This window comes from Amphibalanus amphitrite, unplaced genomic scaffold (assembly GCF_019059575.1).
Source record: "Amphibalanus amphitrite isolate SeventyFive unplaced genomic scaffold, NRLGWU_Aamphi_draft 000482F_arrow, whole genome shotgun sequence".
In the NCBI taxonomy this organism is placed as follows: domain Eukaryota; kingdom Metazoa; phylum Arthropoda; class Thecostraca; order Balanomorpha; family Balanidae; genus Amphibalanus; species Amphibalanus amphitrite.
The window spans coordinates 129000-152763 of NW_024881976.1; the positions used below are offsets into that span (position 1 = coordinate 129000).

Sequence of the window (23764 nt, forward strand, 5' to 3'; positions counted from 1 at the left end):
GCTACAGCCTCATGGCTACAAAATGAGAGAGAGAGAGAGAGAGAGAGAGAGAGAGAGAGAGAGAGAGAGAGAGAGAGAGAGAGAGAGAGAGAGAGAGAGAGAGAGAGAGAGAGAGAGAGAGAGAGAGAGAGAGAGAGAGAGAGAGAGAGAGAGAGAAAGAAAGAGAGAGAAAGAGAGAGAGAGAGGGGGGAGAGAGTTGGGGAACGAGGAGGAGAGGGAGGAAGATGGGGGAGAGAAAGAGAGAACCCACAGCGTATCACGAGTGAAGTCTACTGTTGATATTCATACTTCCGCTACCCTGCCAATGTGCCCATCGTTGCGTTTTCGCAACACCGCTGTCTTTCCGATGTGCCCTTCGTTGCGTTCCCGCAACACGACCGTAGTCATATTTGAAAATAGTCACAAATCCTTTTTGTAGCATTATTTCTTAACAAAATGCATATCTACGCTATTGTAGGGCTTCTGCAGAATATGTTTACACAATTTTCATTACGATATTATTAAGCACTTAGCCTACTTATCTTGGTTTTCGTGACGTCATCACTCACAAAACTTTCGACTTCCCTCTGGGAGCTCTAGGCAGCAACTTACCGGCCGCACAGACTTGTAACTGCGTAGTATCATGCGCACAACCATGCTACACACGCTGAAACTTGTCTCATCGGTTAGTCTCTTTTACACACTTCTCAAGCTTCGATCACGTCGACGCTTGCTTGCGTTGCGAAAACGCAACGAAGGGCGTAAATGGGTTAATTTTGTCATTTTTACCTGAAAAAAAGCAATAGATTATTATGAAAGTAGAGACGAAAAACTGGCTTATTTATTTGCTTTCGGAAGCACATACATCATTTGCTTTTGATAAACTCCATAAAAGGGCACACATTTGCCTTGGTATAGGCACTGATAAATAACCACTCGTATGGTCCCGTAAACCTTGCTCTTCGACTGGACTAGAGAGTCACTCTGCAAATGTGCAGCCTTTGTTCAACGACAACAGGACACTAGCATGCAGTAATCCTACCAGTCCGCTCATCGCAGCATCTCAGTCATATAAGAAGTAATGGCAACAGCTCGGCCAACCGGCTTCACTTATTCCGATAAGAGCTCTCAGCCATATATCTAGAGATGCAGACACACGTGACCACCCACCCTGGGAATGTATAGCATAAGCCCGCTCTCAACACCATACAGCTCGCCGTCCCACCCTTACTGCAGACCCCCCAGCAGGTCGTGTTCGGTCGTATCGGCGCGGGGCGACTTCTGCTGACTGTTGGGCTCCTCAGTTACCTCCTTGGCTAGCTCCTCGGTCACCTCCTCAGCCACCTCGAGAAGTCCGTCGACGTCCTCGTCCTCCTGACCGTCCTCATCCAGACCGTCTTGCTGCAAACGAGGTACACGCTTGGTAATTCAGACAGCGAAGCTATTGTATCTGAGAAAGCGAAGCTAGTAAAGTTATATAAAGTTATAATGTTTTGTAATTAAAATGAGTATAGTTGGATAAATGTTCGAAAGAATAAAACCATTCTTAGAAATGCCTTTAATAGTCTAATACACATAAAAATATATGCGAGAAAACATAACGAAATGCTTTCGACTATAAATATGCAATGCGGCATTTGAATACAAATACGAGCAAAGTTGCTAACGGTTTTACTCGATTTGAGCTTCACTCTCCTACTTATCCATCGTGAACAATGTATTCAGGAAAAACTCACCTGGAAAGAGGTGGGCAGCCCGTACTGGAAAGCCGACCGGGCCAGGTCCACCTCTATCGGGAAGTACTGGTGCTCCTTCATCAAGTTGTAACACTCTGAGTGGTAGGCGGCGAACCCGCTGATCAGACGCTGCGATACAGAATAGGGAACACGTCATAAAAACTTATTGTGAAAGTTTCGAGATTGGCGGCATCTTACGTCAGCTTAGACATTTTATTTTAGCGTAGTTTGAAACATTTAGGGAGACATACCGCAAAATGTTGTATGATGAAACAGTTTAATTTCTCTTTTTTATTGGTAGCACAGATAAACAGCTTGAAACATTTATGGTATATAGTTTTTGTGACGTTTAGAGAGTTCTTCGCTTAGAGAAGAACAATATCTGTTGAACAGAATATAACTCATTAAAACCGTCCAAAATTAGAACGTCAGTCAATCAATCCGGCCGAACTTCAACCAGGATCCGGCCAACAAACCTGCAGCTGGTGGACGATATCCTGTACATGTTTCTGATCCAGCAGCTCCAGCTTTACCAGCACGTCAGAACGAAGGCTAGCGAACCTGGTGAGTGACAGAACGTCCACAGGTCAATGTTCATGCATTATTAATTTATTATCCCGGCAGTTGCTGGGGTATTTCGCCACACACCGTTTGCTGGGGGGGGGGGCGTTAAACGCCCCCAGCCGATAACTCGAGAACCAATAGGCGCAGCGAAACGCGGCAAACGAAAGAACGCGACGAGACGCTTCAGATGAGTACTTTAAAGTTGAATTTTGAGGTCACAGGTCGGGTCAAGGTCAGGTCAAACACCTGAAATCGGGCTTTCAGTAGCATGGACTTCAGGACTTCGCAATGGGTGCCTCTCGTCATAAACTGTCAAAACGATGCACAATCCATCATATAAGGCCTACAAGAGTGTCAGCTCCATGTAGGGGTCAGTCAAGCATAGGTCAGGGTCAAGGTCAGGTCAACCGGGTAGGCACATATCCCCGAAAATCAAAACTAAATTCGCAGCCTGTGACACATGAATTATGGGTAATTTGGGGCGTAGAACACAATGGTGACATTCATTTTATCATATGTGTACGTGTTTGGCTCAAAAAGTTCAATTTAAGATTTTAAGAAATGCGTGTATCATGGTCGTGAAGTAGTCACGAGAAATTGCCAAGATTCAGTTCAAGATGTTGGAAAATGCGGAACGATAATCAATAATCGAAGATAGCCATTTGATTGTTCATGGTATTGGCAGTCTAATGGCATTTACGGCATGTCTGTATGTCTATTCTGTGATTTTATTTGATTTTTTGAATATATGCCGGTTTTGGTCGAAAACTCAGAAATCATGACGTCACTAAAACCTCGATATCTCGAAAAAATTTCCGACCGATTTTTTTTTTTAAACTTTGTCACAATAAACATCAACCAATTCCCTACAGGTACCCAAAATTTGGCGCGCCTGCAGCGCGCCGTTTTTATGCTATGGCCCGGCGAAAAAAGTAGAGGCGTTTAACGCCCCTCCCTCCCCCAGTAACTCGCGGGTTATGACCGTATCTGTGGAACACCTAAAGACCAGCTAATAAATTATCCGTCTCCTTGACAAGGAGCTCATACTCAACAGACTAGTGAACTTACGGTTACGACCCGTCCTATACATTTTTAGGAATTAGGATTGATAGGTGCGATCCAGGCCACTATGTAAAAGCTGACTTTGCTCTGATTCAATGAATGCAACAAACCTGGTCCTGGCGTCCTGCCGGCAGCGCAGTACCAGCCTGTACTCGTAGTTCCCCGTCTCCACCCTGTACATGGGCTCCTGTAGCGCTGCGTAGCTGTACTCCTCGTCATCCATTTCCTAGGGAGAGAGAGAAAGAGGGGAGAGAGAGAGTGAGAGGGAGAGATGGGGAGAGTGAGAGAGAGAGAGAGTGAGAGAGAGAGAGAGAGAGAGAGAAAGAGCAAGAGAGAGAAAGAGCGAGAGATATAGAGATAGAGAGAGAGAGAGAGAGAGAGAGAGAGAGAGAGAGAAAAAAAAGAGCGAGAGATATAGAGATAGATAGAGAGAGAAAGAGCGAGAGAGAGAGAGAGAGAGAGAGAGAGAGAGAGAGAGAGAGAGAGAGAGAGAGAGAGAGAGAGAGAGAGAGAGAGAGAGAGAGAGAGAGAGAGAGAGAGAGAGAGAGAGAGAGAGAGAGAGAGAGAGAGAGAGAGAGAAAGAAAGAGAGAATGTGAGTGAAAATGAGCATTAGGCAAGCCATGAAATTATATCTTGTATGCGGGTAAAGACATTGCCAATGCCATGACAGCAAAGGAACAAAGGAACAGGAACAATTACTTTGCAGCATAGGAGTAATGGCAGCATCGGCCTCACCTTGACTTTGAGACAGAAGCTCAAGTATTCGAACTTTGTGTCGAGATACTTCTGAATTGTTAGCCGGGTATCCGGGATGGCTTTGTGCAGATAAGTGCCGAGATCGCTCAAAATCTGAAACGTAAATCCATAAGACATAATTACGACACAAACTTCAGTCCCATAAGTCCCGACTCCCGACAAGATGTTCAATTGTTCAGGCACTGACAAGAACAACATTTTAACTAGCAAAGAAGATAAATCGCTGATAAACATATTCAGAAAATCGGAACCTCTCGAGATATCTGACCATCCATGCTGTTCAAAATCTTAAAATAAATCCTAAAAAGGACAAGAATAAGAAAGCGCCGTTGAAGCGAATCAATCACGTTCTATGTATAATTGCTCGCAGCTGCCATCATTCAATCTCGTCTATTCCAAAGGGAGAACGCCGGCTCGCACTGACCGGTTTGAGTGTTCTCAGCAGTCTGACGCCGTTCTTCTCCATTGTTCGGTGGGCGTCTCCGAAACTGGTGAACACCTCGCTGGCCCGCGGCTGCGGCTCCCGTGCACCAATCACAGCGAACGTGTCTCCAAAGGCTGCCAATCAGGATGAAAGAGACGTCCAATATAACCAATTACAACGAACGTATCGCCAAGGCTGCCAATCAGAATGGACGTGACGCCACATAGAACCCATCCCAAAAATATTTGACTTAACCCTCGCCCTGGCAGGGGGGGGGTCGATGCGACCCCCCCCCTAAGGTTTTTCGAAGATAGCGTAAAAACGGCGGCGCGCAGCGCCGCCAAATTTGGCACAGCCTATGGGGCAACCTTTTTACATATGACCTGAAAATTTCAGGTCCGGGTGACCTTGGGTCAGGTCACCAGGTCAGAAAAACCGGTACAAGGTCATGGTCAAATTTCAATTTTCTTTTTGCACCTGTCCAACTCACAGTTTTGGACTTATTTCCTTCAAACTTTCAGGATGTGGTAAGGTCACCGAGTTGTATAACATATAGTTCGGGTTTTTTGAGGTCACTGACCTGAGGTCAGTTAGAGGTCATTAGGTCATAATGTTAAGCCTATGAGAAAATACTAAATTCGGAAAATACTGGAGATATCCGCTTCGTTCTATCACTTTTGTGCTTTGAAACCACAGTACTTAACAGCAGGTCACTTGGTGCTTCTTTGTTTGGTGTACTTATCCATGGGTCAGGTCAAATAAGGTCAACTGAGGTCAAATGACGTTTTTGCCAATAACTTGGCACATAATGACGCTAGAGCTTAAAAAATGGTATCATTGTGTTCCTGGCCATCAGCCGAATCGAATGATATGCGATATGATGCAATTTGGTTAACTTAAACTTAATTTATTAATTTAAGTTTACTTAAAATTTAAGAAAAACATTAAGCACACTTAAGCAAGCAAAAAAGTATATCATTCGACGCGCCTTGACGTGCTGAGTTCACTGGTGCTTTTCTTTTTGCTCTATCTTAATTAGATCAAAAGTTATAAGCGAAAAACTTTTGACCTGTTTTTAGCGAAATTTTTACATTTATACCCCCCAAAACCCCCCTAAATATTGACCTAGAGCAACCAAATTTGCACAGGGGCGAGAACTCTAGGGGGCCCACCTACCTACCAAATTTGGTGTTTCTAGGTGCCATAGGAGCCAATCGCGAGGGGGGGGTCGCATCGACCCCCCCCCCCCCCTGCCAGGCCGTGTTATGAAAAATGTCCTGCCAGGGCGAGGGTTAAATGAAGTTACATTTCAGCTTAAATAGCTTCCATAAAAATTCAAAAGATGTAGATTTTTAGTTATGAATCCATGCCACATGTGACATCTCAACGGTTGAAGTGTGACACTCCTGAAGACGTCTCGCCACTGACCTTTGTGCACCCTGCATAGGTCAAAGAAGGCCCGGAGCACCTTCTTCATGTGCTCCACCACGCCCCGGTACATGTTCTCTGTCCGCTCCAGCTCCTCCAGACGCTTCACCAAGGAGTCGTTACAGAGGATGGCACGCGAGAGTCCGAGGGCGTCGGCAGTGCTGGCCGACATCCTCTCCACTAGGCGGTGTTTCACCTTCTTCAGGATGATGTCCAAAGACTTGCCCTGCTTCGGGTCTGCGTGCAGCTTGTTGTAGCTAACCGTGACATCACCCTGACAGAAGGGTATACTGACGTCACGTCGCTGAACATGTGAAATGATACTGCAGAAGATCCCGAGTAAATCACTACGTCAACTTATTCACTTATGATGTTATTTCTAAATTTATAGTTTCAAATTTTAATATTAAAAAGAAAATTTTGCTAGGCAAATTACTAGAGATCATGGCGAAGATCATCACAAAAAAGCGTTAATTAGAAGACGGAGAAATAAATGCAAAAATTCACATGAAAATGAATGGATGCGTTTTTCCAGCGATGTTCCTATACCTTGACGGCCTGTATGATTTTGGCCACCTCGACTTTGGTCCGGCCCTTGACCGAGGTGCCGTTGACGCCGATCAGTTCATCTCCCGACTGGAGGGTGCCGTCCCTCCCAGCCGGGGTGTTGTCAAACACCTGCAGGGTTAGAGGGGTCAAGGTAAGCAGGTCAGATGGTCAGGTCAGGGTCAGCAGACCAAGGTCAATTTTGGGGGTAGAAATAGATAACGTTTCAGGAACAGGAGCAACTGCTTTGAGATGTGGTCACCTGTGAAACATTCAGGGATTCGGTAGAACCTGGGCTCGATAGAGCTTAATGTTTACGAGAAGGATTAGCGATAAAGGGTCAGAATTCAGGGTCAACGACAGCGGGCCAGTGCAAGGAAGTCAATGACTTGGAATTAGAAGTTGGCGAGCTAGGACTGGGCTCAGTTCGCGCGTCAGGGTTTGTGTCAGATACTTGCTGAAGTGGAGATAAAGATCCGTTCAGCGGGCTGACAAACATACACCTTAGCAAATGGCAATAAACTATTCATTTAATCATATGCCCATTGCACACCCAGGTGTCTGTCACTCTTCTCCGAGCAGCTGATGGTGCAAGTGCCTAAATGCAGGACCTTGTGGGGCTTGTGAGTTTCCATTGAGGTCTACGTGTTGTCTCGCTCACTTCAACCACATAGTTAGAGACAGCTGGATAGAGGGAAGCCGCCTCCAATGCTGATACCAATCAGTATAGTGTCTCTCCTATGGTCTATATTATTTCGCTTGCCTAAACCACATAGAGACATGGACAGAGCGGGGCGCCGCCTCCGATACTAATACCAATCAGATTAATGTCTCTCCTATGGTCTATCTATATTATTTCACTCACCTGAACCACATAGAGACAGGGACAGGACAGAGAGGAGCGCCGCCTCCGATACTAATACCAATCAGATTAATGTCTCTCCTATGGTCTATCTATATTGTCTCACTCACCTGGACCACATAGAGACAGGGACAGAGAGGGGCACCGCCACCGATGCTGATACCGATCAGGTTCGACTCGTCCTTGTTCAGTGTCACGCTGCCCGTGGTCAGCGTCATACCCCTGAAACAGAAATGGAAAAGAACAGGGAGCGATCAGAAAGCGTACAAAACGCATCGAGTAAGTACGCACACTGCACACTCGTCAACATGCAAGGGTGAGTGAAATACTGGTCCGGCCTGGGTACATGAAGTGACCGAACAAAGTAACGGAACATTTACTTTTATTTTAGCATTCCAACATATGAATCAATCGCCCATAAAAGTGGCGCATTCTTACGTTCTGGCGTGAACATTGCGGAACAAGTCCATGGTGTTTTGATGTCCTGCAGTTGGAACGTTCGCCCGTGTCTGATCTAATGACGTGAAAGCGAGACGAAATGGAGATTGCAGGTAGCGAAACAGGTTAGGAGAGGATTTCGTAAAGCGATGCTATTGTAACGCAACGCAATGTGTTTGTCACTTGCTGCTGAATCTTCTGTGTGTTTTTCTAGTTTCACACAGGGGACAGACGAAGTCTCGGTTGACGTTTTGATCGTTCGGACGTATCCCGGCCTAAACAAAACACATTTGCTTTGATTGAAAAGTACTGAAGTGTCGTTCTGAATCCAGGACTTCGTCTTCACAGCATGCTTCACTCGTCGGCTCCCTAAATCAATATTCTCGACAAGGCTTTTTACGTAGACGTAGCTGTTGACTGTTATTTCGCCTTAAAAGCGCTTCAACACTTGCACCAGTATGGCTTAGTCCCGCTTCATGTTGGTACACTATTCGATCACCAAAATGGCACCACTGGTAACCATTGCACCACATATACCGCCATCCGGCTTCACCAGCTCCCGTCACCATCGGCACCACGGGCTGGTGTCAACCTTTAAATGGCCCTGCTGTCACCAGCCCTGCATGAGTCGCCTCCAACGCACTGCTACCACATCGAGACTACTGCCTGCTAAGTGCTATCACAACTCACAACGAACACTAGTGACTGCCTGCACCACTGTCACCACTGTAAACACCACCAGCACCACACCACTGCACCATACGGGCAGGCCCTGCCTACAGCTCTGTCACACAACTCCTCTGGCACCGACGACAGGAGCGAAACTGACGGGAAGGGGGAGGGGTGCGGGTGGTGGGGGCGGGTCTGACACGTGCGGGTGGGGGCACTGCGGGGGGGGGGCTGGGGGTGTTTGATTTGCCTTGTCATCTCACCACGCGAACCGACGTGACCTGGGAACAAACACCTGTGCCAAGCTACCGTATTGTGGGAGTAATAGGGATCGTAAATATACGACCAGACCACGTCAGCCACTACGTTCCGGTGGAAGATGATATGCATCACGGTGACTATAAATATGCATAGATATGCATTATGCAATATGCATGTTGTGTGTGCATGGGACTGATATAACAATCACTCGTGCACAATGACACATTCTATCGAGTTGTCATGAGTGGTTTTAGATTCGCTGAAGGCAAATACGTAACGTGGTAGACAATGGCATACATTACATTACTTTACATCAGTGATCTATAGCCGTCTTCCCTTACCTATCTACCGTCCACATAAACTAGCGCGAGAAGCCCAGCCTGTCATCGCGAAATTGTATAAACGTCACACAGCGCTATCGAACGACACTAGCAACAGCTTGGTCAGATCGTAAACTACATTTATCCAAGTTAAGCTGTTCACTGAGAGCGTGGGGGTACACACTAGCCAGTCTGTGTGTTGTTAGCATTGTAGGGAGGTGGGACTAGCGGAGGGGCTTATAGAATAACAGTGCCTGACTGACTGAAGGCAATAGGAAAGAACAGTAATTTCTGATGGCAGTGCAAGCACTCTGGGCTTTAGGTATGTTCCTTGCTTCCGTGACGGTAGGTATAGGTTACACATTTTTGTTCATATTTTTTTTTTTGCGCGATCGAGGCGCTTCACCTTTTGCACTTCCAGCGACCCATCATGCTTACATTACAATGATGCAACCAACGAATACATTAGTTAATTTAGTTATCGACTATCCACCGTTTCATTGGTGGATCCAGGGGGTCATTTGGGGCAAATATAGGGCAAATTCTGGATACGCCGGTACCCCATTTTGTAATCTCGTGTCGGTCGGAGCTCTCACGCTACATCAACTAGAAGGCGACTCTGCCACGTGCAATGCAGTGACCCTAGATCGAACCGGGTCGAATGGTTTGTGATGCTAGAGCGATTTGTCTACCAAACAACAATGTTTGCTAAATGGCATACGGAGACGTCTTACTTGTTAGTACCGACTTTATATGGGTTCTGAGCCCCCCCCCCCCACTTAGCTCACCTTGGGTCCTCATCCATGGGAAGCATCTGCGGTCTCAGCCGATGGTATGACGTCATACGTACGTCAGCTCGGTGACGTCACACCAGTTCACTGCGACTCACGATTGGACGCCCGTTTGACGCAGTTCCCTCACCACACCACATTCACCAGCTAGGACCACCAAAGTCGGAGTATCGCCACACTCACTCGGTTTTAGCCACCGAGGGGCGGCATGGCAGTCCGCCCTCCCCGATCACACTGACAGGAGTCTGACGTGACAGAGGCGGTGCCAGGCACTGCCACCGGGAGGGTGGGGAGGGAGCCTAGCGCCGCCCCAGGGAGTTTGCGCCGCGCGGCCGAGCGGCTGATAAGATAGCGTGGAGACGGGGCGCGGACGTGCTAAACTTTCGCGTCTATGAGTAGCGAACATTTGAGCCAGCAGGAAGGTGTGTTTTCGTATGTTTCTACGTAGCATGATTTTTCAGTGAGACCGATATTCCACATATGCCTGTGCTGGCTATTAACCCGCGCCCCGTAGGGGGGGGGGGCGAAACGGCCCCCCCCCTGTCCTTTTCGGTCGATATCTCCTAAACGGCTGGAGATATCGCCACCAAACTTTCAGGACCCCTCCGGGCATCAATTTTACACATTGTGACAAACATTTTTTCCAGAGGCTATGATAGGTTGGCCACAAATGACGTCAGAGTGACGTCATGTTCTGTCATTTTCGACCGAAAAAAGACCTTCGCGAGAAGACCTGTCAGGACTACAGCTTTGAAGATACAGAAAAATGATCAAGACATAAAAGGTGTAGAATTGACAGGGCTACAAAACTGCCATCTCGAATTTTTAAAATATTTGAGTTTTGACCCCCAAAAATCAAAAAAACATTTTTTGGATATATTCGCCAAAAAATCCAAAAAGTTTTTTGAGTTTCGAAAAAACCGGAATATATATGATAGTGCCTACCGTCTTCTATCCACATACCAAATTTCAGATCGATACCTCGTTTTTTGGCCAAGTTATAGCGAAAAAACTGTTCAAAAATGATGACGTCAAATTTTCAAACTCAATTTTTGGCAATTCTAGAAATCGTAGAGCAAAACGAAGACCACCATTAGACTCCCCGTGACGAGCTGCATCGAATCGATACCCATTTTATGCAAAAATATCAACTTTGAAATTTGACCTAATTTGACCTGACCTTGACCTGACCTTCACCAAAACGTGACCTAGGCTGGCCCCAAAGGCTGCCTAACCCACATAATCGCATTTGTCATATAAAATGGACCATAAAACATGTATCACACGACACATTCATATTGTGACCCCCGGTGACCTGACCTCGCTGTGACCTGACCTGGTATCAGTAACCTCAGATAGCAAAGTATGTGTTTGACGAACAATGTACCATCGATGGTTTTCAATAAATTACCAATTTACTCGCTTTCACAGGACATTTCTTGAATTGCCTGTGAACGGTGAAAATCTGACCTTTGACCTGACCTGTGACGTCATCGGTTTGACCTAGGTCAATGAAATTTGGTCACAAGGTAGTTCCCGGGTGGGGCTATCGAACGCCGTTTGAATTTTGAAAATCGGCCGGTAACTTTCCGAGATCTTAGGGGGGGCCGAAACGGCCCCCCCCCCCTACGGGTGGTAGGGTCCGCCGGTAGCCCTACGGGGCGCGGGTTAACGGCCAGTCACCGACATCTCGGGACTTGATAAGGTCGATATGTGCAGTAAACGCACCTGTTGTGAGAGCAGGCCGGCGAGTGGGCAGGGACCGTCACGAAGCTGTAACAGTGCATGCGCTTTCCGTTTCCTATACGGGATGCACGCACTCAGCCAATCCCCAAGGCGCATACAGCGATGCCATAGTTACCACCGTGTGGGAAGAGCCTCACAAACTCCTCTCTTTGTGTTTGAAAAAAACTCAAACGAAAACACAAACAAATAAACAAACAAACAAACAATGTTTGTTCATTGAGAACGGCGCGCCTACTTAGAGGAGTTGCGCCCACACGGCTCTCCCCATATTGCAGTACTCACATGCGGTCCTCCATGGCGGTTCGTGTCAGCGACGGGTCGTCCAGGTCCCCGTCTGGGTCAGAGCCGGGTATAAGGTGGTAGTAGTGGGACATGCATACGGGAACACCAGCCTGGCGGTAAAAATACACTGATAATACCAGGTAGTAGGTAGAAGTGGCCAGTGGGACATGCATACGGGAACACCAGCCTGGCAGAGAGAACACATCGGTTATGTCATCGCATTCAGCGGGGGTGGGGGAGGAGGGGGATCTAACAACATTCATTCGTGAATTAATGGTCTTATGCATTTGCAATTGCAAACAGAAAATGATAGACGCAACGCAACGCATCTGAGATGCACGCAACAAAGCTATTATGTCGCTTAGGAAGTAGGTACTAAAGGTGAACAATTCAGTACTTACTGGCCACATGAACATCTCATAGTTCTTGGCACACGATGCTAAAAACTATTACTGCTCTACACTTGGCTGCAACTTTCTTTTGAAGTCACATAGGTGCCAAAGCTAAGAAAAAGTAAGAAATTAGCAAGAGTGGCTGAACCCGTTACTAAAGTTTATGGGATGCAATAACATCATATCATTGCATTTTATTTTCTACGTTTTTAATGTTATCAGATTTATCATTCACGGCAAGCGCTTAAATTATTCAAGCAAGAAACCATAAAAAGGTGCAAAAATGCCCAACTTTACCCTAATATTAAAAAGTACGCCGTTTTTAGATCAACTTCGCTACAACTGTCTACAAATATCTAGTTTCCAAAGCTCGTGACTGTTCATCATAAGTACTACGCTATAGCTGGCTTACAACATTCATCGTTCACGACAGCACAAACAACTTACGAATATTTCAAACGAACGAGACTAGAGAGCTGAGACAAGTTGAGACACCCGACCGTCTCAGTCCATTGGGCTCAGCAAATGAAAAACAATTTCAATCGTCTCATGCAGCGTTCATCTACCACACAGCGTGCGGGACAGTTCTGTGACGAATGAATACATATTTAAATGCTGGTTGGTAATCCAGAACAAATGATAAAATATCTAGCGTTGCTGCCCCTGGAAAATATCAATTATAGTCAAATAAACGTTTAAAAGGCATGGAAAATTTATATAAGGAAGACTCGTTGCAGCATCACTGCCAACATAAATGTTCGTTGCTAAAAATAATTTTAAAAACACTAACTTTCCAGCTTGTTTTGAATGACATTGAAATGTTAGCACTTCATTGACAAGAGCGGTTCTACGTAGATGCACTGACGATTTTAATCTGACAAAAGAAACTCACCAACTAAGGCTTTCTCCATCTGGCGATCTGCTGAGCGACGATAAACGGTGCCTTGACCGGTGAAGTTAGCCAAAAACCTTACACACAAACACAAAGCACACGATTATCTGCCACCGGATATTCACTTCCAAGTGACTCAACAACTATAACTTATCATTTACGGATCGGCGCCTGAGCCTCACTTCAAAAACACAGATATGCTAGGTGCCCTGTTTTCTACAGTCTCTTCTCAAAGGACCATCACGGTGCCTCTCGGGGCTACCGAAAGGTTATATGGCCTTCAATCAACACCGTTCAGTGGTCACAGTCATCACCTACAAAAGGTGAAGGTTCCTCTCCTCCTCCTACCCGGACCTCGCTACTCGACACTGCAGCGACGCTCACAACTGAACCGTCGCGTCGCGGTCGACGCGTCCCCCCAGTTGGGGGAGGGAGGGAGACACTGCGCCAGGTGCAGTCCCATCTGTGGCGATGTGTCACTCAGTCCTCGGGATGGATGGTAACTTGGGACACCTGTGTTGCCGACATGATAGGGCGTGGTTGTCAGGGGCATCACGTGCGATAAGAAGAGGGTGTGAAGAAGGTGATGATTACAAGCTCGAACTGTGGTAAGCAGGGGCGCGGGAACTACTTTCCGACTGGGGGGGCACACCATAATAGAGATTAACCTAGGGTACCCCCAAATCTAGTTTTCTCACCGGTTTTAGGCCACTTATTTTTCACCCCTCGGCTTTTTCAACAAAAAAAGAAAACATTTGCAAAAAAGTGTGGTATTCCGTCTCAAAGCTGTGGGGGCACCGCCCCCACGGCCCCAGAGTTGGGGGGGCAAGCTGCCCCCACTGCCCCCCCCCCCCGGCTCCCGCGCCTATGGTGGTAAGAACATGGGAATGTGCACCACCGTCGAAGTCCGGGGAAATATAAAACCAGTAAAACGCCTTTTGGGGCGACTAACGGAGCGAGCGAGAGGGTGAGCCTTGCACGTGCGAAATTTCGAGGGGTTCCTCCAACTGAATTGTGCACGGCACCCCACTAACCGGTCTCTAGCGATGTGCCAAATTTGAGCACAATCGGCCCAGCCGTTCTCGAGATCTGGAAGCGGCACCCTGCACGTGCGCACGTGCAAAATGGGTCCCGACTGACTTTTGCACGGCACCCTACTAACCGGTCCCTAACTGTGTACCAAATTTGAGCGCCATCGGTCCAGCGGCTCTCGACATCTGGAAACGACCCCTGCACGTGCGCACGTACAGCAGCACCCCAACTCTGGTACATGGATATGCAGTGCCTAGTGGGTGCCTACCTACATGCCAACTTTCAGCGCAATCGGCCCAGTAGTTACCGAGATATTAGCCGTTTTCACGACGGCCATCTGGTACACATTTGGTGCACATCTGGTACAGATTAGGTGCAGATTTGGTCAAATCAGGTTCAGTGTGTCTCTTAGCAGCTACCAGCTAGGGTTGCACTAATTGCTTATATGCCTGCTTTGTCATATTGTCAGAGAGCATCATCGATTAAAACACTGAAATAAAGTCATAAAATGAAGACATTTGCTGTAAATGAGATTAGGTACAGAGTTGGTCAAATCAGGTGCATTCGCCGGATAGCCCGTCTTGAAAACGGCTATTGCAACTATTACAAAAGTGACACCTCTTCGTTTTGCACGTGGCACGTGCTTAAGGGGTCACCCACATGCATCGGGAATAGTCTAATACTTGGTAGAAGGAATGAAGCTACCCTACAAAAACTACCGCTTGTAAATCGGTCAAGTGGTTGCTGAGATATAAGCCTCGCAAAAGCGTCCGCACGGCCGGCCGCTCATACTCAAAAATTTCCGTTAATCTAAGGAAAGACTCCGCTCGATTCGCTCGCTCCGTAATTTAAACACGGCAGAGAGAGTTCCCAGCAAAGAAGTCATCTATAATGCTTATCCCCAATGTGCTTTACGACACGACTTTTGACAGCAGGGGCATTCCACGATAGATCGTACCACTTTTTTCCAATTTGACACCCTCATCTCTCGGAATTGGACGAAAATTGGTCTCAGGGGTAATCAGGGGCTCTGAATCTACCTGTAACAATTTCAGACTTATCAGATAAGTATTTTTTGAGTTATGGCGTATAACATTTTTTGGATCTTGCTTTGCAGCGCTAAGTTTGGCGGGCTGTAACTCTAAGACGGATTATTCAAATGCCAAATGTTAGATAACATTGAACTTGCAATGAAACAGAGATTAATATGTATTTTTGAAATTTCGAAAAATACGCTATTTTTGATATACGACATATCGAGTTTTCTTTCATTTGTATTTTTTGGACTTTGGGACCAAATTTTTTTGAATTTTTATTGCTTTAAAAAAATATTTAGCTCATTGTTAAGAAGTGTGCAAAAAATTAGGAAGGTGTTCTTTCTATAAATGCATTTATTTTACGTCACGATACCGGTTTCGAATAGTGATTTTGGGAGGGGAGCTTACAAATGGCGTGGTAAAGCTGCCTAGTGACATCACGGGTTACTGAAATTTCAATTGAAGTCTTAGTCATCTGAAAAAAATGAAAAGAGGGTTCATCCAACCCTCTTTCCTATAAGCGCGAGAGTGAAAAAGGCTGTTTGGTTCTGACATTGTTTTGGACGCCAATGACCATAGCTGTCCGTGATAAAAGTTACAGGACGCATACATGGTGTCCTCCAGAGGTCTCACAACTTATATATCTGGGAATTTTTGAAGGTCACATGAGTCACGTGACATCACTGTTATAAGTCAATGGGGAAATATAAAATCTGTTATTCTGGCGCCAATAATGATCTAAAACTATCTCACGTACATGGTATCGTGATTTCCTGCACTCCTTGCAAAGTCCAATGCTTCACTTTTGCATTGTTAACCTTGCGTGACGTCATTTATGACGTCACTAGAGTCGTACGAGTTTTTCGTCAATAACTCCCGATCAAATTGAGCTAGAGAGTCGGGAAAGCCACCAATGGACTCGGGAAGACCTTCCGAATCGAATGATATGCCATATGATACCCTTTGCCCAGCTTCGTGACCTGAGGGGCTCTGACCTGACCTTGACCCGAGGTCAACTACTTAAGTTGACCTCACCCTAACAAAAAGTATACCATTCGACGCACCTGAGCTAGGCGAACACAATGATGCCAAAATTGCGGCTCTGCGGCCATTTTTTGCGAAGTTATTTACTAAAAATCGAACCCGTAACTTCAGTCACTTGACCTGACCTCAGACGCTACCGGTTAACCTGAGACCTTAAAATTGGGTACCAATCGCTGCGACTTGTAACGGCACACACGTTCGTTTTTTCCGCGAGGCTCTACCTCTATTAGAAGCAAAACGGCGTGCTGGGGTCGTATCAACCCCTCCGAAACCCATTTTGTTTGCGGGAAAATGAGGATCTTATAGAAAGAACACCTTTCTAATTTTTTGTATGTCGATTTGCAATGACATGAAGTTTATTTTGAAAAAATAAAAATGTGAAAAATTTTGGTCCCAAAAGTCATTAGAGGCAAATGAAAAAGGATTAAGGTTTTTGTTCAACAATCAAAATTTTTCTTTATAATTTTTAAAAAGTAATATCAATTTTTGGTTCATCGCAAGCTTAGTGTTGTTTCCCGTTTGTTGGTTGCATAACCCGTTCTTGAGTTATAGGCCATCAAACTCACCGTTACAAACCGAAGTTAAAAAAATGTAATGCAATATAACTCAAAAAGTTTTGATCTGAGAAGTCTGATATTTTGCCAGGCGTCTTTGGGGCCTATGATTACCCCTAGGACCGATTTTCATTAAAATCTGAGAGATGAGGGTGACGGGCCTGGTACGATCTATCGTGGAATGCCCCAGCAGCCCATGTGGGTCACGACCTTCTCCCCTGAAACCGGGGTCTCAAAAGGTCATTGCCCTGCAGTACCACCCCGCAACCGGGGCCACACTCCGTGTCGTCCCGTCAGTCGCTGTCAGCAGCTCTGCCAGGGCTCCACTGCAGCTGAGCTCTTCATTCACAGTACCAGTGACCGGGGAGCCGTTAAGTGGTGGTTGAGGAGTGGCAACGAAGCTCGATAAGTCACCACTAGGCTGGGCGGATACGCAGTGCATGTCACCAGACTTACTGGAGTGCATTTGTGGATTTCAGTTGCCTACGCACCAACAAGAAATGAAAGTTAGGCGAATGTCGCATCGACGTGCTTTTCGGACAGTAGAGATCTGGAAAGCTAAGTGAAGCGAGCCAGAAACTTGTTCAAGAATTAGGCACTGGAGTTGAGGCAAGTACCTCGCATCAAGACGGCTCGCTTTCGTCGTCTTCACTTCAAATCAAGCCAACTCTTTAAGACTTTCCTTCAGCCTATCCATCCACATAGAGGCTCCTCAGCACGCCACTTTGTGATCCACGATGTCTTTATTTCTGCTGAATCTGCTGCTCACATGCTGTGGAGTACTAGGGGAGGTGTCGTCACTGTCAGGCCCTCCGTACCCCTCCGACGACATCCTGACAGAGCTGTCCGACGTGCCCTCTCCCTTCGTCTCCACCATCGACGGCTCCTATCCAAACGAAGAGGTCGTCGAGTTCATACCCGCGTTCCTGCCTTTTCGCGGTACGGTGAAGCCCACACCGTCGGATGAGTTCTTAGAGGACCTTTTGGAGTTCTTCAGCACAGTCATGGTGGATCCTGGAGACCCAGACCTTGTCTTCTTTCCTTCAGACCATCAAGAGACCGGTCATCCTATTCGCACCGGTTCGATCGTCCCTGTGAATCGTTCCCCATCGGTTCTCCCATATCCGCGAACGTCTCCTGTGAATCACGATAGAGATTTACGTGGTCCTTCTAGAAAGCTTGAGACGGCTGCAAAGGAGCTTATCCCGCGAGGTTCCAAGCAATCTTCCACTGCCCTACAGGCATTTGGTGCCGCAACCAGCGACGCCACACCTTTGAAAAGACTGATGTGCATTACCTTGCTACGACCAGTTAGGCTCCAGCAACCAGATCCAAGAAGCTCCAACACTCGCCAGAGAAGTAGCACAGCTCCAGTAATCCAAGCAGTTACCAGTTATTACTGGTACGGTAAAGGCAAGCGGAAGCGGTGTCCAGAGACGCTAGCGAGGGGATCCGAACACAGGCCAAACAAGAACAACAAGATTAATTCGTCGTCTTTGATACAAAACTCCAAGGATCAAACATCTCATTTGAGACAGCCACTCCCTCGTCGAAAGAACATCACCATGCTGAAACCTCCACCAACGCCTCCGATGGGCAAAGCTATGCTGAAGCCCCCACCTACTCTCCATCACCACTCGGCGTCTAAATCACATCCAAACCACGGACACCTCCTGAAGTCTCCACCAACTGCCGCCAGATCCTCCACGCCTCAGGCGTCTTCATCACTTCCTTCGGGAGTAGAGCTGGTGAACCTGACGGCCATCTACGGCAGTAGCGGCAGCAACTGCACGTGCCTGCCGGTCAACCGGTGTCCTGAAGGACGGGGAAGGAAGGCAGCGAGATGTGGTCGGATTCATGTCTGCTGTCCCGATGAGCTGCTGTTGCACACTAAATGCGGCGTGCTGGAGCATGAGGCGAGGAGAGACAAGGTAAGAGACGAGCTTTATTCGCGATCGATGGCAACACAAGTCAAATTCCTAAAACCAGCCAAGTCAAATTGACTTGTGTTGCCATCGATCGTGAATAAAACTCAGTCATGTCTGATTATTTACATAAGAGACGAGCGCTGTGCGACCGGTGACGCTTTTTCTGATGAAATGATGTAACGAGATTGAAGATCAAATTATTTTAGCTCATGATTATTGAGCTAAACGTTAAATTGGGTTTGCCATTATCCCACCACGCAGGGTCCCGTTCTTTGACATTCAGGGAACATTGTGCATTGTCTGATTTAAATGAATTATACGGTAATGCAGCCTGTAAATAATGAACTTTGCGATAAAATCCCAAAGAATGAAAACGTTTAGTGTTTGTGCCCCTTCAATGCACGGGAATGGGACATTCCACGTCAAGTGAGACAAAAAATGACCATTTTGAGCCTCACCTCCTCCGATTTTTGCGAAACTTTGTGAAACTACACATCATATGTGAAAAGAAAGGAGGCATGTTTTTGTCAAGATATGACGTCACGTTTCCGAGATACACGTATTGTATTGTATTGTATTGACAATTAAAACACTCTCCATATTAAAATGGCTATTCTGAGTGTCGCGTCTGAGTTAAAAGGGGAAAACGAGTTAAAATGCACCCAAATCACAGCACTCAGCAAACATATCGAACCATTCACTCATCCCTAAATACGTAAAAACCACTCGGAAACAGAGCGTTTAAAACTTCCCATAGAGAGGCTCCTAAAATCATGGGGCAGGCGATTGTATAACTGGGCGATGCTGTAGAGCAGACGGCGCCTCCCTGCTTCGGTCCTCACGCGTGGGAGAGCCAGATCAGTGTCCCGTCTTGTCGAGCGTGAGCGCAGGGAAGAGTTGGTCAGGATTTCAGAGGATAAAGTCTCCGGCTCCCCAGTGCAGCGTATTTTGTGAAGGAAATTGAGTGAGTGGATTTCGAACAGCTGACGGGCGGTGGGCCAACCCAGTTCCTCTCGCACGTCCGATATGTGGTCAAATTTTCTTCGGCCAGACACAACGCGCAGCGCAAAATTGATGACTTTTTGGAGACGTTGTATGTTTTTGTCCGAGCCGTTTCCGTAGACCGAGAGACAATAACGGACGTGCGAGAGGACCAAGGCGCTGACCACAGTAGGCAGGAGTTCACTAGGGATGTGGTGACGCACGTGGGACAGCCCGATGAGAATACCGTTGCATTTTTGGACGAGGGCCGATACGTGAGAGTCCCAGGTGAGGTGCTTGTCAAAAATCACGCCAAGGTTCCTCACCGTAGGGCCCTCACGGATCGTGTCCTCACGGAACCGAATCAAGATGGGATCCAAGCCACGGCAATTTTGACGAGAGCCAAACATGATGAGTTCAGTTTTGTTAGTGTTAACTTTCAAACCGTTGGTATGAAACCAGGCGTCAAATGAGTCCAAAATTTGTTCCAAAGTTGCAATGAGATGAGGGAGGGAGTCTTTTTTGCCAGATAGTAAGATTTGAGTATCGTCAGCGTACTGCACCACGTGCGCCCCAGGGGCGTAGAGGGGGAGGTCATTGGCAAATATTTGGAACAGGAGCGGACCGAGCGAGGATCCTTGGAACACGCCGATAGGATTGGGTAGAGGATCGGAGAGGACTCGATTTCCTCGCCCGTCAGCTGTGCAAACAGATTGGGTATGGCCACGGAGGTAAGAAGAAAACCAGGTCGGATCGATAGAATAGGTTTGAAGTTTGGACAGAAGCTTTGCGTGGTCGATCACGTCAAAGCATTTGGAGAGATCGAGGAGACAGAGGAGAGTGAGTTCCTGTCGGTCGGTGGCAGAGAGGATGTGATCGGATACGGTGGCGAGCGCGGTTTCTGTGGAGAGACAAGAGCGGAAACCGTGCTGGGATGAGGAAAACAGATGGTTGCCAGACATGTAGGTGTACAGCTGCTGCTGAGCAACTTTTTCTACAAGTTTGGCAAAGGCAGGAACAATGGAGATAGGTCGATAGTTGGATGGATCAGTAGGATTACCGGCTTTGTGGATGGGGTAGACGATGGAGTGCTTCCAGGATGCGGGAAATTCACAAGTTGTGAGACAGGTGTTGACGAAGTAAAGGAGGATCAAAACATGAGGTGAGACGTCATCAAACATTGACTTAGTCAAGGCACATTATCATCTTTAAAGCGTCATAACCATTGAAGTTTTAGGCATTGAAGTTTTAGGCCTACCTATCACCATGAGACAAAGTGTGAAATGGAGGGAATAGATCAGGCATTAATTTGAGGATAACAATATTGACGTAATTAGCTAATTAATAAACTAACTTAAAATTCAAAAAATAAATTTTGATTTTCTGAAAAATGGGTACCCTTCGATGTTGCTGTTTTTTTTTACATATTTTATTCTCCCATACACTAGCTACATCATATAAAAATCCACAATGGGCCGACGTCTACGTAACTGTCTTTTGGATTTCGTAATGTCCGGCACTCGCGTGTTTCGTTTTAGCAACCAAGGAGAGGCGCTACCCGGAGATGCTTCTTTCTACCCAAAACCAAAGCAAACCTAGCCTGACCTGACGTGACCTGACCTAATCTAACACGCGTAAATATGTACAGCCCTCACGGCAGTTGCCGACTGGCCAAATGCTACTTAGATACGATTGAACATTAGCCCTCACGACATTTGCCGGCTGGCTAGATGCTACTTAAAAAACAAATGCGTGTTAAAACACTTGGGGCTGACCGGTCACGAGCCAGCCACCTTTAGATTATGAGGTGGGTACACTCGGCACACTAACTACTAAGCTACGAAGATAGCTGGTCATCGTGGAGATGTAAGCCAGTTTTTTTTTAATGATGCAATTAGGCATTCTCCGGGCAGCGCCTCTCTTTGGTTGCAAAAAGGAAATACGCCTGACTCTCCCAGCGCTAGGGGAGAAAGGCCCGGTTTAGCCAAAAAAGGTATAAAAAACGGAATTTGAATGGTAGGTGGGGCGGTGGGGAACTTTATTCGTGTGCCAATTTCATGACCCTAGATCAATATCTTCAAGATCAAATGAGGTTAATCGTGATGAAATTTGCTATAGTGACTATTTTGCGTTTATACGCCCATAGCTCTAAGAGGTACTGGCCGATTTTCCTATTTCTTCCTTTATACGACATTTGTAGTGTTATGAGAATCTCTTGTTAATGTAATCATAAATTTGGCAGTTAGTGGCCTGCTAAGAGTAAGACGTCGCCGGCAAAGGCGGGGATCGGCCGACGCGGGAAACGTTTCAGTCACAGATTGTGTTTGCACCCTAATAATTCAATTTTTACCAGTTGATTTTCGTATTTATTTGACCATTAGATTGCCTGTACATTTTTAAGCCTTCACACACAATTTGACACGAATCGATCATAATCAGCGGTAAGAAGCGCAGTGCAAAGATGGAACGGAACCGTCCCGCGCCGGCACAGTCTACCATTCAGGCGGCAACGGCCGGCGCCGGCCGCCGAGCCGCTCCGGCAAGATGTTTGACTTTACACCGCTATTGCTAGAAAAGTTGTGGACCGATTTACCTATTGCTTGCACGGGAGGATTTTCAATTCAATGCTGGACAGATGCTGAAAGTTTGACGTTAATATAATAATTATGGCGTGAGTTATTGGCGAAAAACAGGTGGGGTTGGCGAAATCCGTCCCTTCCATCGCCCGTGCTACGTTGCACTATACGTGTTGCTATATCATCCAAAGTTATCGTTGGCCCACTCTAATTTTCTCAGCACGTATGCCTTACGTGTAGTGGAAGACAATACTCGTATCTAAATTTGAGCAAAATCGAAGGGTACCCATTTTTAAGAAATTAGATTTTAAGAAATTAATTCAAAATAAAATAAATTCAAAATCACCAAAAATGTTAAAAATGCCAAATTTAACTAGCAAAACTCCTTATGTACACGTCTCAGTTTGTTTGAAATTAATAGCTTCAAAAATGTTGTAGCTATAGATCTTTCAAGATTGCAATAACCGTCCAATTCTGCTAAAAAAGCAGAAGTTTAGCGGCTTGTGTCTCTGTAGCCCGAGGGCATGTGACAAAATCCTTTGACCCTCAGAGGTTTCACCCAATAACCAACAAGTATACCAAGTTTGAACAAAATTGCAGAGGTGGCCGATTTTGGCTGTCCCGGTTGACATGGAATGCCCCGAATTCAACAAACTCAGCCATTTCTGAGAGCGCCCGTGTCGGTGCGTATCACGATCGCAGCATCTGGCAATATGCAGTGTTTATGCAGCGTTGAACGGTGAAGTATAAACCAACTCCCGACTAGCCGTATGTTTGGCTTTGAAATCGACCAACTCAGCTCAGCTCGGCCCTATCCAGCCTCAGCTGAAACACGGCCGTAGAGCCTACGGATCTATCTGACTGCAAGGCTGTCATCATCATGCTAGCAGCGAGATAACTCATTATATAGTCGAATGAATTTTATTGAAGTCCGTCTGCCCGCCTGTCCGCCCATCCGTCCCTCTGTCGGTCTACCAGTATGTCCGCTTGTCATTCTGTCCGTCTGTCCGTCTGACTATCAATCTGTCTGTCTTCCGGTTTGTCTCCCAGTCTATGCATGACTGTCTATTAGTGTTTGTATCTACCTATAGGCTATATGTCCGTAGGCCTGTATGCATGTTTCTGTCTTTCTGCCCCCAGAGCCCAGGCGTCGGCCCACTGTCGGCGCCGTGGGCGGCCACCATTCTACTGAAGACGCCCTCGGGGTACGCATTCGTCTGCGGCGGGGCGCTGATTCACCCTCGGGCTGTCATTACAGACGCTCGCTGTGTCCGAAGGTGAGGGGAGCTGAGGGATGGCGACTGATCATGTAAATTTTCGTAAGATGAGACGAGAGATTGGTACTTATTATTTCGGTAAAAGGATGCATGGAAGCGGTTTGAATGCGAAGACAAACTCGTGCACTAGAACATCACTAGGCATACGCGAGTTGAATTTCACATCAACATACAAAATATTGTACT

At 46.6% G+C, this 23764-nt stretch overlaps 2 protein-coding genes across 5 annotated transcripts; one reads left to right on the forward strand and one right to left on the reverse strand.

Annotated features, from left to right (window-relative positions):
- Positions 1–798: 798 nt before the first annotated feature.
- On the reverse strand, positions 799–13491 carry LOC122392327 (PRKCA-binding protein-like). 4 transcript variants are annotated; one of them, XM_043387052.1, is made up of 11 exons: positions 13150–13491; positions 11866–11975; positions 7469–7580; positions 6500–6628; positions 5951–6224; positions 4523–4656; positions 4078–4191; positions 3452–3567; positions 2192–2276; positions 1716–1844; positions 799–1380 (listed from the first exon to the last, which is right to left on the reverse strand). In XM_043387052.1, the coding sequence occupies exons 2-11, from the start codon at positions 11955–11957 to the stop codon at positions 1207–1209; spliced, it is 1359 nt and encodes a 452-aa protein (XP_043242987.1). In that variant the 5' UTR covers positions 11958–11975; positions 13150–13491; the 3' UTR covers positions 799–1206. The 4 variants fall into 4 exon arrangements, with proteins under 4 accessions (XP_043242987.1, XP_043242986.1, XP_043242989.1 ...); XM_043387051.1 differs by lacking the exon at positions 13150–13491 and adding an exon at positions 12267–12708; XM_043387054.1 differs by lacking the exons at positions 11866–11975; positions 13150–13491 and adding an exon at positions 9835–10187.
- A 3668-nt stretch (positions 13492–17159) lies between these two features.
- LOC122392339 lies at positions 17160–23582 on the forward strand. The gene is made up of 2 exons (XM_043387098.1): positions 17160–18747; positions 23442–23582. Exons 1-2 carry the CDS (start codon positions 17554–17556, stop codon positions 23580–23582), a joined length of 1335 nt encoding a protein of 444 aa, XP_043243033.1. The 5' UTR covers positions 17160–17553.
- The last annotated feature ends 182 nt before the right edge of the window (positions 23583–23764 follow it).

Excerpts from the sequence above, each read along its gene's own strand:
- LOC122392339 (XM_043387098.1), top strand. The coding sequence starts at position 17,554 with ATGTCTTTATTTCTGCTGAATCTGCTGCTCACATGCTGTGGAGTACTA. Across the intron at positions 18,748-23,441 it reads ATGAGGCGAGGAGAGACAAG|AGCCCAGGCGTCGGCCCACT; the intron begins GTAAGAGACGAG and ends TTCTGCCCCCAG.
- LOC122392327 (XM_043387051.1), bottom strand. Across the intron at positions 6,629-7,468 it reads CCTGTCTCTATGTGGTCCAG|GTGTTTGACAACACCCCGGC; the intron begins GTGAGTGAGACA and ends CTAACCCTGCAG. Across the intron at positions 1,381-1,715 it reads GGCTGCCCACCTCTTTCCAG|CAAGACGGTCTGGATGAGGA; the intron begins GTGAGTTTTTCC and ends CCTCGTTTGCAG.